Source organism: Procambarus clarkii, chromosome 24 (assembly GCF_040958095.1).
Source record: "Procambarus clarkii isolate CNS0578487 chromosome 24, FALCON_Pclarkii_2.0, whole genome shotgun sequence".
In the NCBI taxonomy this organism is placed as follows: Eukaryota; Metazoa; Arthropoda; class Malacostraca; order Decapoda; family Cambaridae; genus Procambarus; species Procambarus clarkii.
The window spans coordinates 958,098-971,466 of NC_091173.1; the positions used below are offsets into that span (position 1 = coordinate 958,098).

Here is a 13,369-nt window from a genome sequence, read left to right on the forward strand (position 1 = left end):
AAATCTGGGTGAGACATAAAATAAAAATATGCTGCACAAATGATGTTAGGTAAGGAAAAGGGTAAAAATGTCAAAAACTTTATTCATTGAATACTTAAAGCTATAATTATGACTATATAGACTACTAAAAAAGAGAGAGGGAAGTAGGGGTCCAAGACCTCTTCCTGTTATACAATTTGGGTGTGGAACAAGTAATTATCAAAAGAAGGCACCATGCCGGGAAGGCTATGTAGCAGTAAGGCAGTGAGGTGAGGCAGCTACTTATTTGAGAAATGCTGAAATATTTTAGAAAAATATTTTAGAAATAGATTGAGAAATATTTTATTTACCTTATAAGCTGAGGCAACTTATTTTATTTGAGGAATACTCAGCTGATTCCTCTACATTTAGCATGGAACAAATTTGTGTCCAAGACCTCTTCCTGTTACACAATTTGGCTGTGTGTAACCAAACTAGAAGTGCTCTTCAAATCAAGGGACCCAGAATGTGGAATAACCTCCCGAATCATGTCAAAGGCTGTACCTCTCTCAACCAGTTTAAGAGTAAAGCCAAGTACTACCTAATTAACTCCATGTAACCTACATTTCCCTCCTAAATGTCAACCCATGTCTTGCTATTTTTTAAACAATGTTGTTCACCAAAGTGTACAATTGCTGATTTATGCTATGTTACCCCCTTTTTTTTATTTTTTATTCCTTCTTTCAACACAATTTATACCTAATCTCGATTACTATTAAGTTTTAGTGTAAGTGTTTTTTCCCCCACACCTTGCCCGAAATGCTATGAGTATTGTACTGGTTTATTGAACAATAAACCAATTTTTTTTTAACAAATAATGCACCTGTATGGAAAAACAAATTCTGTGAACTGTAAAAATATTGATGCAGTTATTTAAATAAAAAAAAAATAATGAAAGCAATATTACTGGTTTATTTTTATCCTATCTTTTGTACTGTGCAGTATATCCAAGGAAGTGAAAAATTGAGACATAATGCACAATTTAATGAATGATTAAAAAATTATTAGCATGGATTAGCAGTTCAAAAGAAATATGACTATTACATATCAACATGAGATCTTAATGATCCATGGTCAACATGATTTAATAAGGATAATACAGTACTGTATTTGTAATAATACAAACTATAATTAAAAATCTTTATTACTGATTTTTTTATTAAGAAGATTAGGTATACACAGCAATGAGCTGCTACCATATTCTATATCGAATATTACACAGTGTAGATAAAAAAATAGCTATAAGTTTATCTAATACTCCCATCTCACAGGATGGTTAGACATACATGGAATCATGGAAGAAAATACCAGCCTCAATACAAAAACAAATCAACTCTGACTAAACAACTCTTCACGATTTTCACAAGAGGTAAACACTGAATCATGGAAACATTATATTATAATTACTCTTACCAGTTTCTACAAGACTCCTCTCAAACAATGTATTTTTTAACATGTTTAGGTATACACAGCAATGTGCTGCTTCCCTATTCTGTATGAAGGACCACACAGTGTAGATCAAAAACCAGCTACAAGCTCATCCAACATCCTCACCTCACAGGATGGCCAGTCATACATGGAATTAGGAGAGAACAAAATACTTAATGCTGATCTATTAGCCTCCACTGGCAAAATCTGGGTGCAGCACAAGAATATCTTCCAATATTCCTGAGTGTATGAAGTAATTACAGAGCTCAAAGTACCTCATACCATTTGGTATGAAGTCACTAATAACAGGACAATCACAGATATAGTGTTGGAGAGTATGTCCTCTCAAGTAGGACTGAAAACATGTTTTTTCCACCAAGAGGGTTATAAACTCATGGAACCGCCTACCCGCTGAAGCCGTAAATGCCAAATTCCAGCTAAAAAATATCATTAATACAATTGGCGGGCCCTTTAACAAGCCGCCGGCTTTCTGTCCTCTTCGAGGCCACTAGATAGTTAGTGGCCCTTGGGTAAATTCAGTAAATATATACAATAATTGTCAGCGCCTCTTCCGAGCAACAAGGACAGCTACACAGTATCTCTTAGAATTACGTAGGTAAACAACAAATGTAACATATTTGTTTACTACAATGTCGGTGCTGGCTGTAGAAGTTGAAAAAAACATTATTTTACTTCGAAATATACTAATTTTATAAGAAAATTCGACGTAAATAGGAGGCAGTAAAGCTCCGATAAGCCAGCGCTAAATCTTCAATATGAAGAATGTTGCTGCTCTCTGATTGGCCAAACGAAACACAGCAGTTGTTTAGTTCATTTATTATGCACCCCATACCCATCTTGTGGGCGGTAGTGGAAAGGGTTACAGAGGCACATAATGGGCTCAGGGACTGAACCCCACAATTCATTTAGCTAAGCAAGTTACAATCTTGATGAGCTAGTTACAAAATTCAATATAAGTCGTCACATCAACAATGGGTTCGAGATCGACCACAAGTACAGTTTCTAAATTAACCAACTGACATATGTGGAGAGCTAGTGTCACAATTTATATTTGTCCTGCACACCGCCCCCCCATCTAGTGGGCAGCGGTGGATAGGTAGTGACCTCTATCGGCACGCAGGTGAACCAGACCCAGAACCCAAATATCTTCCTAAGTGGACCTACGTGAATTGCACCTAAGCATCTTCTTAGGGCATACTTAGGAACCTTCGTAGCAAACCTACTTACAAAGAAATACATGAAGCTTCGTGAATCTAGGTTCAGGATCCTTGCCACTAAATGGGTGTATGTCAACAGACTGGGTAAGAATGGTCACGGTGCTCGAGTTAGGACCCGCTGCATTTAGGAGGTGAGCCATGTTTGGTACTGAGTCGCTGCCAGCTGAAAAGTAAAAGCTTTCAAATTGTAAGAGGGTTGGAGTATAGCCAATCCTGAGACAGCTAGTTCTCTGACGTCATTTCCCACAGAGCAGCAATGCCAGCTCTCAAGTAGGCCGCTGCAAGTGTCTCACAGACCTAGACAGAGTAGGACCTCGCGGCTTCAGAACAATCTTATTTATCTATTCAATAAAATCCTGTGAAGCGATCTACAGTGTGTCTCGCTTCAGTCCCATGCAAGTTACAAGCAACAACCAATCAAGCATGAATAATGGTAGCAACACTGGGAATCATAATTTTTTTCTGAACCAGAAACTAAAGTGCCCACGCCGTCCACAGCCGCCACCTGCCATGCACCCGCCAACAGCCACAGCTACACTCACACATCGTCAATATCATCATATTGTACCAGTCCAGGGTCCTACCATCAACATCTGTTCTAGGTCAACGTTCTCATAAAGTAAGGCAGGATATTTTGCAGCAAGCACAATTTATCCTCATTGATGGGAGAGGACAATTCCCGCCCCAGCCATTTTGAATTTCTCGCGCCATTTCGAATCTTCTGTGCCACCCACCACATACCTTGTGTGTGTTTGCCTGTACTGTTCCAGCTAGTGCGAGTCGTCAATCTTCGCCTCCTGCTCCAACTGATCAGCAGATGTGTTGTACAGTTATCTGAAGAACAATTTGGTGTTAACCTGCGTTTGACTATAGTGACGTCACCAGCCAACGCCACTACTGTCCATCACCCATCAGTGAACTTTGTCAAGCTAGTGTGTCACCTGTGCTTCCTTCACCATCATCGTCTCTGCAAAATCGTCGATCTCTTGACATCGTCATCTCTACTCATGTGTCGTAAATCCAAGCTTCGCGTCACTCCTGCAAGGAGCGCCACTGTCGCCGCCGATGTAAACAAACCACCCACTCCATCCCTCCACATGCTTCGATGACGACTCCAGGTTCAACCTTGACGACGAGCGAACGTCTGAACACCTCCGCCAGATCACATTCTGTTTTCGCGTTTTGGATTTGACACTGCCATTTGGCATGTCTATTCAACGGTCCGGTTGTACGACGCCTGGCGCACATATCGCCTTAGGTCACAGGATTCATTATAGATTTTTTTTACATGTTCTGGCTGGTTCTTCCAGCGGTGTGATGGTGTCCAGCACCGGCTTGGCCAATAGGTGCCAGGGGTTGGCGGGTCTTGGTGGGCTCCTGGTGTGCCCTCAGCCGGGGTGGGCGGCCGGCTTCTGCTCTGCCGCGGGGCACTGGATGACTTCTGCATTAGCTGGGGCTGAGTTTTTCGTGTTGCTACCGAGTGTTCTCTTTGTGGGGCGGGGCCGGTGCTCGTCACCCTGAGGGACTACTGGGTCGGGGCCGGTGTTCGTCACCCTGAGGGACTCCTGGGGCGGGGCCGGTGTTCGTCACCCTGAGGGACTCCTGGGGCGGGGCCGCCGTTCGTCACCCTGAGGGACTCCTGGGGCGGGGCCGGTGCTCGTCACCCTGAGGGACTCCTGGGGCGGGGCCGGTGCTCGTCACCCTGCGGGACTCCTGGGGCGGGGCCGGTGCTCGTCACCCTGAGGGACTCCTGGGGCGGGGCCGGTGTTCGTCACCCTGAGGGACTCCTGGGGCGGGGCCGGTGTTCGTCACCCTGAGGGACTCCTGGGGCGGGGCCGGTGCTCGTCACCCTGAGGGACTACTGGGGCGGGGCCGGTGCTCGTCACCCTGAGGGACTCCTGGGGCGGGGCCGGTGCTCGTCACCCTGAGGGACTCCTGGGGCGGGGCCGGCGTTCGTCACCCTGAGGGACTCCTGGGGCGGGGCCGGTGCTCGTCACCCTGAGGGACTCCTGGGGCGGGGCCGGTGCTCGTCACCCTGAGGGACTCCTGGGGCGGGGCCGGTGCTCGTCACCCTGAGGGACTCCTGGGGCGGGGCCGGTGCTCGTCACCCTGAGGGACTCCTGGGGCGGGGCCGGTGCTCGTCACCCTGAGGGACTCCTGGGGCGGGGCCGGCGTTCGTCACCCTGAGGGACTCCTGGGGCTCCCCAATCATCTGCCTGCCTGCGTTTCTTTGCCGTGAGGAATATTAGTTTCCAGTGATTGGCGTCACTTGTTTCGTGATTAGGCTTGGCGTTTCACCTTTCTGAGCTTTGCCATTAACCCTTAACGGATACGCCGGGACACATCCCATCACACGATCATCGTCGCCCCTAAATCAACAACAACAACAACAACACGCTTTGACGACGTTTCTCCTATTTGGCTACTATTGAATTGCATGTCTTGCAGTCCTCATGTATATATGCTGGTTAGCATTGTAAATGTGTGGCCACGTCTGTGGTAGGAAAAAAAAGTCCTGCGATAAGTAATTGATAGAGGAGGTTTACTGTGCCATGATTTAACAGTGTTTTACAGTGTAGTAACCGTTGTACCGTGTGTAAATCCCCTCCAGTGACAGGTTAAGTATCGAACTTGGCTGCCAACTCCACACCCAGCGTCTCTGTGGTGTTCTTAAACATTTCCTGAGCTCACAAAATTATTTATTTGTCAATTAGTAATATTTCAAGTATTTACAAGTTCATTCTGATTCAGTACGGTAAGGAATATTGTTTTTTCTAGCAGTGAAGGACTTGTACAATAGACTATTTTAGATATTTTCCCCAGATATTATTTTGAAGTTTGTTCTTCAGTATTAAAATTTGTATGTTACCAATTTAAGTGTTCCTCACATTACCTGTGTTTAGTATATTTGCCTGTTAATTACACCAGTTTTTATAACATTTGTTTTGTAACTTGTAATAATTCACTAGTCCATCTGATTCAAACTTTTAAAGAAAGTTAATTTGGTTTTAAATTCTTGATATATTCTCCTTGAATGATTTCTTACTGAGTCATTTAACTGTTCTAATTGTTATGTTCTTAATGCCATTTCCTGCATTTACACGTTGATCCCTTTTTGTGTACATTTCATTGTTTAATTACTAAATATATATTTTTATTCTTTTCATATATTCTGGTTCAATTAATTACATAAAGTCAATTCCAAGTCAATCCGGTATTCGTACCGGATTGTAAATTTAATTTACAATTTTGTTTAATTTTCATTTGTGTTTTCCTTAACTACAGTTTAAATTGTTATTTCTCGCCATTCACGTGCTGGAGCTGGTCTCACATTTGTTGAGTGTTGTGTTGTTTTGCACATTGTGTTTTATGCCTCGTGTGTCTAACTATAATCTACAGTCCAGAGTATGTTCCACTTTAGTGACAATGTCAAACCCTGTTGCAACTCCTTCTGACTCAAATGGATCAGTTGCTGGTAATGACCAGTGCAGGAGATGGCTATTACACTTCCCTCCTCCCCCGTCCCCTCGCTCTCACAACCATTTCCCACTCCCTTCCTCCCCACTGTCTCCCACTCCCTGTCCCCTCGTCCTCCCTATCATTCCTCACTCCACGTCCCTTCATCCTCCCCACTGTCTCCCACTCCCTGTCCCTCGTCCTCCCTATCATTCCTGCCACCGTCCCCTCGTTCTCCCCACCATCCCCCACTCCCGTCCCCTCGTCCTTCCCACCATTCCCCACTCCCTCGTCTGATGATCAAATGATCTGATGTTCCCATCAGAAAATTGGGAACATCAAATGATCTGGGGCTAGATTCACGAAGAAGTTACGCAAACACTTACGAACCTGTACATCTTTTCTCAATCTTTGGCGGCTTTGTTTGCAATTATTTAACAGTTAATGAGCTCCGAAGCACCAGGAAGCTGTTCATAACAATAACAACAGTTGATTGGCAAGTTTTCATGCTTGTAAACTGTTTAATAAATGTAACCAAAGCCATCAAAGATTGAGGAACGATGTACACGTTCGTAACTACTTGCGTAACTACTTCGTGAATCTGGCCCCAGCTGTTCCCAACACTGACGTATAAGAAAAACTGTTCAAAAAACGAAATGAAAAATAATGAAAAAATAAAAAATAAACTATACTCACAAACTGAACGGTATGGTAAACAACACAGCTCAATTCCAAGGCAATGTCACACAAAATAATTAAATCAAAATTAAAATAATCGAAATTTATGAAAATTCAATTTATTATGAAATCGGAAAACATTGAATGGAATAATAACATATTTAGTATATCATGTGTTGGTCTTATGTGCAACAGATGGCGCTGTTTCTTAAAAACGCATGTTTTTACCTGTCACAGAGGTGGCATCTATATATTAAGTATATAAAAACACGCACGTATGTTACTCTTACGTCCAACAGATGGCGCTGTTTTTAAAAAAAGCCTGTTTTTTCCTGTCACAGGTGAGGCATGTATAAAGTAGATATATAAAAACACGCGACTATTCGAATCCAATTTTGTGTCAAGATTTCAAAGCAATCTGTAAAGAGGTGTCGAAGATTTCCCTCACAAGAAAAACAAGTAAAACACAGGTTTTCAAACAATCATTTTTTCCCCTTTCACAGACGTGGCATCTGTATAGTAGGTATATAAAAACCTGCTCGGATGCGATTGGAACGTTGTGTGAAAATTTCAAAGCATCGGTGAAGAACTTTCGGAGATTAGCGGTTATGAACAAACGAACATTTCCATTTTTATTTATATAGATTTTTGGTGGGGTTTAAACAACAAGGGCGGCACTGCTTGCCAGCAACAAGGGCGGCACTGCTTGCCAGCAACAAGGGCGGCACTGCTTGCCAGCAACAAGGGCGGCACTGCTTGCCAGCAACAAGGGCGGCACTGCTTGCCAGCAACAAGGGCGGCACTGCTTGCCAGCAACAAGGGCGGCACTGCTTGCCAGCAACAAGGGCGGCACTAGCTTGCCAGCAACAAGGGCGGCACTGCTTGCCAGCAACAAGGGCGGCACTGCTTGCCAGCAACAAGGGCGGCACTGCTTGCCAGCAACAAGGGCGGCACTGCTTGCCAGCAACAAGGGCGGCACTGCTTGCCAGCAACAAGGGCGGCACTGCTTGCCAGCAACAAGGGCGGCACTGCTTGCCAGCAACAAGGGCGGCACTGCTTGCCAGCAACAAGGGCGGCACTGCTTGCCAGCAACAAGGGCGGCACTGCTTGCCAGCAACAAGGGCGGCACTGCTTGCCAGCAACAAGGGCGGCACTGCTTGCCAGCAACAAGGGCGGCACTGCTTGCCAGCAACAAGGGCGGCACTGCTTGCCAGCAACAAGGGCGGCACTGCTTGCCAGCAACAAGGGCGGCACTGCTTGCCAGCAACAAGGGCGGCACTGCTTGCCAGCAACAAGGGCGGCACTGCTTGCCAGCAACAAGGGCGGCACTGCTTGCCAGCAACAAGGGCGGCACTGCTTGCCAGCAACAAGGGCGGCACTGCTTGCCAGCAACAAGGGCGGCACTGTTAAACAACAAGGGCGGCACTGCTTGCCAGCAACAAGGGGGCACTGCTTGCCAGCAACAAGGGCGGCACTGCTTAAACAACAAGGGCGGCACTGCTTGCCAGCAACAAGGGCGGCACTGCTTGCCAGCAACAAGGGCGGCACTGCTTGCCAGCAACAAGGGCGGCACTGCTTGCCAGCAACAAGGGCGGCACTGCTTGCCAGCAACAAGGGCGGCACTGCTTGCCAGCAACAAGGGCGGCACTGCTTGCCAGCAACAAGGGCGGCACTGCTTGCCAGCAACAAGGGCGGCACTGTTAAACAACAAGGGCGGCACTGCTTGCCAGCAACAAGGGCGGCACTGCTTGCCAGCAACAAGGGCGGCACTGCTTGCCAGCAACAAGGGCGGCACTGCTTGCCAGCAACAAGGGCGGCACTGCTTGCCAGCAACAAGGGCGGCACTGCTTGCCAGCAACAAGGGCGGCACTGCTTGCCAGCAACAAGGGCGGCACTGCTTGCCAGCAACAAGGGCGGCACTGCTTGCCAGCAACAAGGGCGGCACTGCTTGCCAGCAACAAGGGCGGCACTGCTTGCCAGCAACAAGGGCGGCACTGCTTGCCAGCAACAAGGGCGGCACTGCTTGCCAGCAACAAGGGCGGCACTGTTAAACAACAAGGGCGGCACTGCTTGCCAGCAACAAGGGCGGCACTGCTTGCCAGCAACAAGGGCGGCACTGCTTGCCAGCAACAAGGGCGGCACTGCTTGCCAGCAACAAGGGCGGCACTGCTTGCCAGCAACAAGGGCGGCACTGCTTGCCAGCAACAAGGGCGGCACTGTTAAACAACAAGGGCGGCACTGCTTGCCAGCAACAAGGGCGGCACTGCTTGCCAGCAACAAGGGCGGCACTGCTTGCCAGCAACAAGGGCGGCACTGCTTGCCAGCAACAAGGGCGGCACTGCTTGCCAGCAACAAGGGCGGCACTGCTTGCCAGCAACAAGGGCGGCACTGCTTGCCAGCAACAAGGGCGGCACTGCTTGCCAGCAACAAGGGCACTGCTTGCCAGCAACAAGGGCGGCACTGCTTGCCAGCAACAAGGGCGGCACTGCTTGCCAGCAACAAGGGCGGCACTGAAACAAGGGCGGCACTGCTTGCCAGCAACAAGGGCGGCACTGCTTGCCAGCAACAAGGGCGGCACTGTTAAAGCAACAAGGGCGGCACTGCTTGCCAGCAACAAGGGCGGCACTGCTTGCCAGCAACAAGGGCGGCACTGCTTGCCAGCAACAAGGGCGGCACTGCTTGCCAGCAACAAGGGCGGCACTGCTTGCCAGCAACAAGGGCGGCACTGCTTGCCAGCAACAAGGGCGGCACTGCTTGCCAGCAACAAGGGCGGCACTGCTTGCCAGCAACAAGGGCGGCACTGCTTGCCAGCAACAAGGGCGGCACTGCTTGCCAGCAACAAGGGCGGCACTGCTTGCCAGCAACAAGGGCGGCACTGCTTGCCAGCAACAAGGGCGGCACTGCTTGCCAGCAACAAGGGCGGCACTGCTTGCCAGCAACAAGGGCGGCACTGCTTGCCAGCAACAAGGGCGGCACTGCTTGCCAGCAACAAGGGCGGCACTGCTTGCCAGCAACAAGGGCGGCACTGCTTGCCAGCAACAAGGGCGGCACTGCTTGCCAGCAACAAGGGCGGCACTGTTAAACAACAAGGGCGGCACTGCTTGCCAGCAACAAGGGCGGCACTGCTTGCCAGCAACAAGGGCGGCACTGCTTGCCAGCAACAAGGGCGGCACTGTTACAACAAGGGCGGCACTGCTTGCCAGCAACAAGGGCGGCACTGCTTGCCAGCAACAAGGCGGCACTGTTGCCAGCAACAAGGGCGGCACTGCTTGCCAGCAACAAGGGCGGCACTGCTTGCCAGCAACAAGGGCGGCACTGCTTGCCAGCAACAAGGGCGGCACTGCTTGCCAGCAACAAGGGCGGCACTGCTTGCCAGCAACAAGGGCGGCACTGCTTGCCAGCAACAAGGGCGGCACTGCTTGCCAGCAACAAGGGCGGCACTGCTTGCCAGCAACAAGGGCGGCACTGCTTGCCAGCAACAAGGGCGGCACTGCTTGCAGCAACAAGGGCGGCACTGCTTGCCAGCAACAAGGGCGGCACTGCTTGCCAGCAACAAGGGCGGCACTGCTTGCCAGCAACAAGGGCGGCACTGCTTGCCAGCAACAAGGGCGGCACTGCTTGCCCAGCAAACAAGGGCGGCACTGCTTGCCAGCAACAAGGGCGGCACTGCTTGGCCAGCAACAAGGGCGGCACTGCTTGCCAGCAACAAGGGCGGCACTGCTTGCCAGCAACAAAGGGCGGCACTGCTTGCCAGCAACAAGGGCGGCACTGCTTGCCAGCAACAAGGGCGGCACTGCTTGCCAGCAACAAGGGCGGCACTGCTTGCCAGCGAACAAGGGCGGCACTGCTTGCCAGCAACACGGGCGGCACTGCTTGCCAGCAACAAGGGCGGCACTGCTTGCCAGCAACAAGGGCGGCACTGCTTGCCAGCAACAAGGGCGGCACTGCTTGCCAGCAACAAGGGCGGCACTGCTTGCCAGCAACAGGGCGGCACTGCTTGCCAGCAACAAGGGCGGCACTGCTTGCCAGCAACAAGGGCGGCACTGCTTGCCAGCAACAAGGGCGCACTGCTTGCCAGCAACAAGGGCGGCACTGCTTGCCAGCAACAAGGGCGGCACTGCTTGCCAGCACAAGGGCGGCACTGCTTGCCAGCAACAAGGGCGGCACTGCTTGCCAGCAACAAGGGCGGCACTGCTTGCCAGCAACAAGGCGGCACTGCTTGCCAGCAACAAGGGCGGCACTGCTTGCCAGCAACAAGGGCGGCACTGCTTGCCAGCAACAAGGGCGGCACTGCTTGCCAGCAACAAGGGCGGCACTGCTTGCCAGCCACAAGGGCGGCACTGCTTGCCAGCAACAAGGGCGGCACTGCTTGCCAGCAACAAGGGCGGCACTGCTTGCCAGCAACAAGGGCGGCACTGCTTGAAGCAACAAGGGCGGCACTGCTTGCCAGCAACAAGGGCGGCACTGCTTGCCAGCAACAAGGGCGGCACTGCTTGCCAGCAACAAGGGCGGCACTGCTTGCCAGCAACAAGGGCGGCACTGCTTGCCAGCAACAAGGGCGGCACTGCTTGCAGCAACAAGGGCGGCACTGCTTGCCAGCAACAAGGGCGGCACTGCTTGCCAGCAACAAGGGCGGCACTGCTTGCCAGCAACAAGGGCGGCACTGCTTGCCAGCAACAAGGGCGCACTGCTTGCCAGCAACAAGGGCGGCACTGCTTGCCAGCAACAAGGGCGGCACTGCTTGCCAGCAACAAGGGCGGCACTGCTTGCCAGCAACAAGGGCGGCACTGCTTGCCAGCAACAAGGGCGGCACTGCTTGCCAGCAACAAGGGCGGCACTGCTTGCCAGCAACAAGGGCGGCACTGCTTGCCAGCAACAAGGGCGGCACTGCTTGCCAGCAACAAGGGCGGCACTGCTTGCCAGCACAAGGGCGGCACTGCTTGCCAGCAACAAGGGCGGCACTGCTTGCCAGCAACAAGGGCGGCACTGCTTGCAGCAACAAGGGCGGCACTGCTTGCCAGCAACAAGGGCGGCACTGCTTGCCAGCAACAAGGGCGGCACTGCTTGCCAGCAACAAGGGCGGCACTGCTTGCCAGCAACAGGGCGGCACTGCTTGCCAGCAACAAGGGCGGCACTGCTTGCCAGCAACAAGGGCGGCACTGCTTGCCAGCAACAAAGGGCGGCACTGCTTGCCAGCAACAAGGGCGGCACTGCTTGCCAGCAACAAGGGCGGCACTGCTTGCCAGCAACAAGGGCGGCACTGCTTGCCAGCAACAAGGGCGGCACTGCTTGCCAGCAACAAGGGCGGCACTGCTTGCCAGCAACAAGGGCGGCACTGCTTGCCAAGCAACAAGGGCGGCACTGCTTGCCAGCAACAAGGGCGGCACTGCTTGCCAGCAAACAAGGGCGGCACTGCTTGCCAGCAACAAGGGCGGCACTGCTTGCCAGCACCAAGGGCGGCAACTGTCTTGCCAGCAACAAGGGCGGCACTGCTTGCCAGACACAAGGGCGGCACTGCTTGCCAGCAACAAGGGCGGCCACTGCTTGCCAGCAACAATGGGCGGCACTGCTTGCCAGCAACAAGGGCGGCACTGCTTGCCAGCAACAAGGGCGGCACTGCTTGCCAGCAACAAGGGCGGCACTGCTTGCCAGCAACAAGGGCGGCACTGCTTGCCCAGCAACAAGGGGCGGCACTGCTTGCCAGCACCAAGGGCGGCACTGCTTGCCAGCAACAAGGGCGGCACTGCTTGCCAGCAACAAGGGCGGCACTGCTTGCCAGCAACAAGGGCGGCACTGCTTGCCAGCAACAAGGGCGGCAACTGTTACCAGCAACAAGGGCGGCACTGCTTGCCAGCAACAAAGGGCGGCAACTGCTTGCCAGCAACAAGGGGCGGCACTGCTTGCCAAGCAACAAGGGCGGCACTGCTTGCCAGCAACAAGGGCGGCACTGCTTGCCAGCAACAAGGGCGGCACTGCTTGCCAGCCAAACAAGGGCGGCCCTGCTTGCCAGCAACAAGGGCGGCACTGCTGCCAGCAACAAGGGCGGCACTGCTTGCCATCAACAAGGGCCGGCACTGCTTAACAACACAGGGCCGGCACTGCTTGCCAGCAAGCAAGGGCGGCACCTGCGTTAACAACAAGGGCGGCACTGTTAAACAACAAGGGCGGCACTGCTTGCCAGCACACAAGTGGCGGCACTGCTTGCCATCGCAACAAGGGTAGGCACTGCTTGCCAGCAAACAATGGCGGCAAACTGCTTGCCACACAAGGGCGGGCAACTGCTTGCCAGCAACAAGGGACCGGCACTGACTTGGCCACAACAAGGCGGAACCGGGGGGGGGCACTGTGGCAAGCCAACAAGGGGAGGGCACTTGCTTGCCACAACAGGGCGGCACTGCTTGCCGACAACAGAGGGCGGCACTGCTTGCCGAGCAACAAGGGCGGGCACTGCTTGCCAGCAACAATGGCGGCACTAAGCTAGCTTGCCAGCAACAAGGGCGGCACTGCTTGCCAGCAACAAGGGCGGCACTGCTTGCCAGCAACAAGGGCGG

At 52.0% G+C, this 13,369-nt stretch overlaps 1 protein-coding gene across 1 annotated transcript in view; it reads left to right on the top strand.

Moving 5' to 3' along the window:
* The first annotated feature begins 2,774 nt into the window (after positions 1-2,774).
* The window catches only part of LOC138368156 (collagen alpha-1(I) chain-like), a 57,208-nt gene continuing 46,613 nt past the window's right edge, over positions 2,775-13,369 (top strand). The window contains exon 1 of the mRNA XM_069330456.1: positions 2,775-2,815. Within this exon, the coding sequence (XP_069186557.1) occupies positions 2,775-2,815 (41 nt within the window). The remainder of the gene's footprint in view (positions 2,816-13,369) is intronic.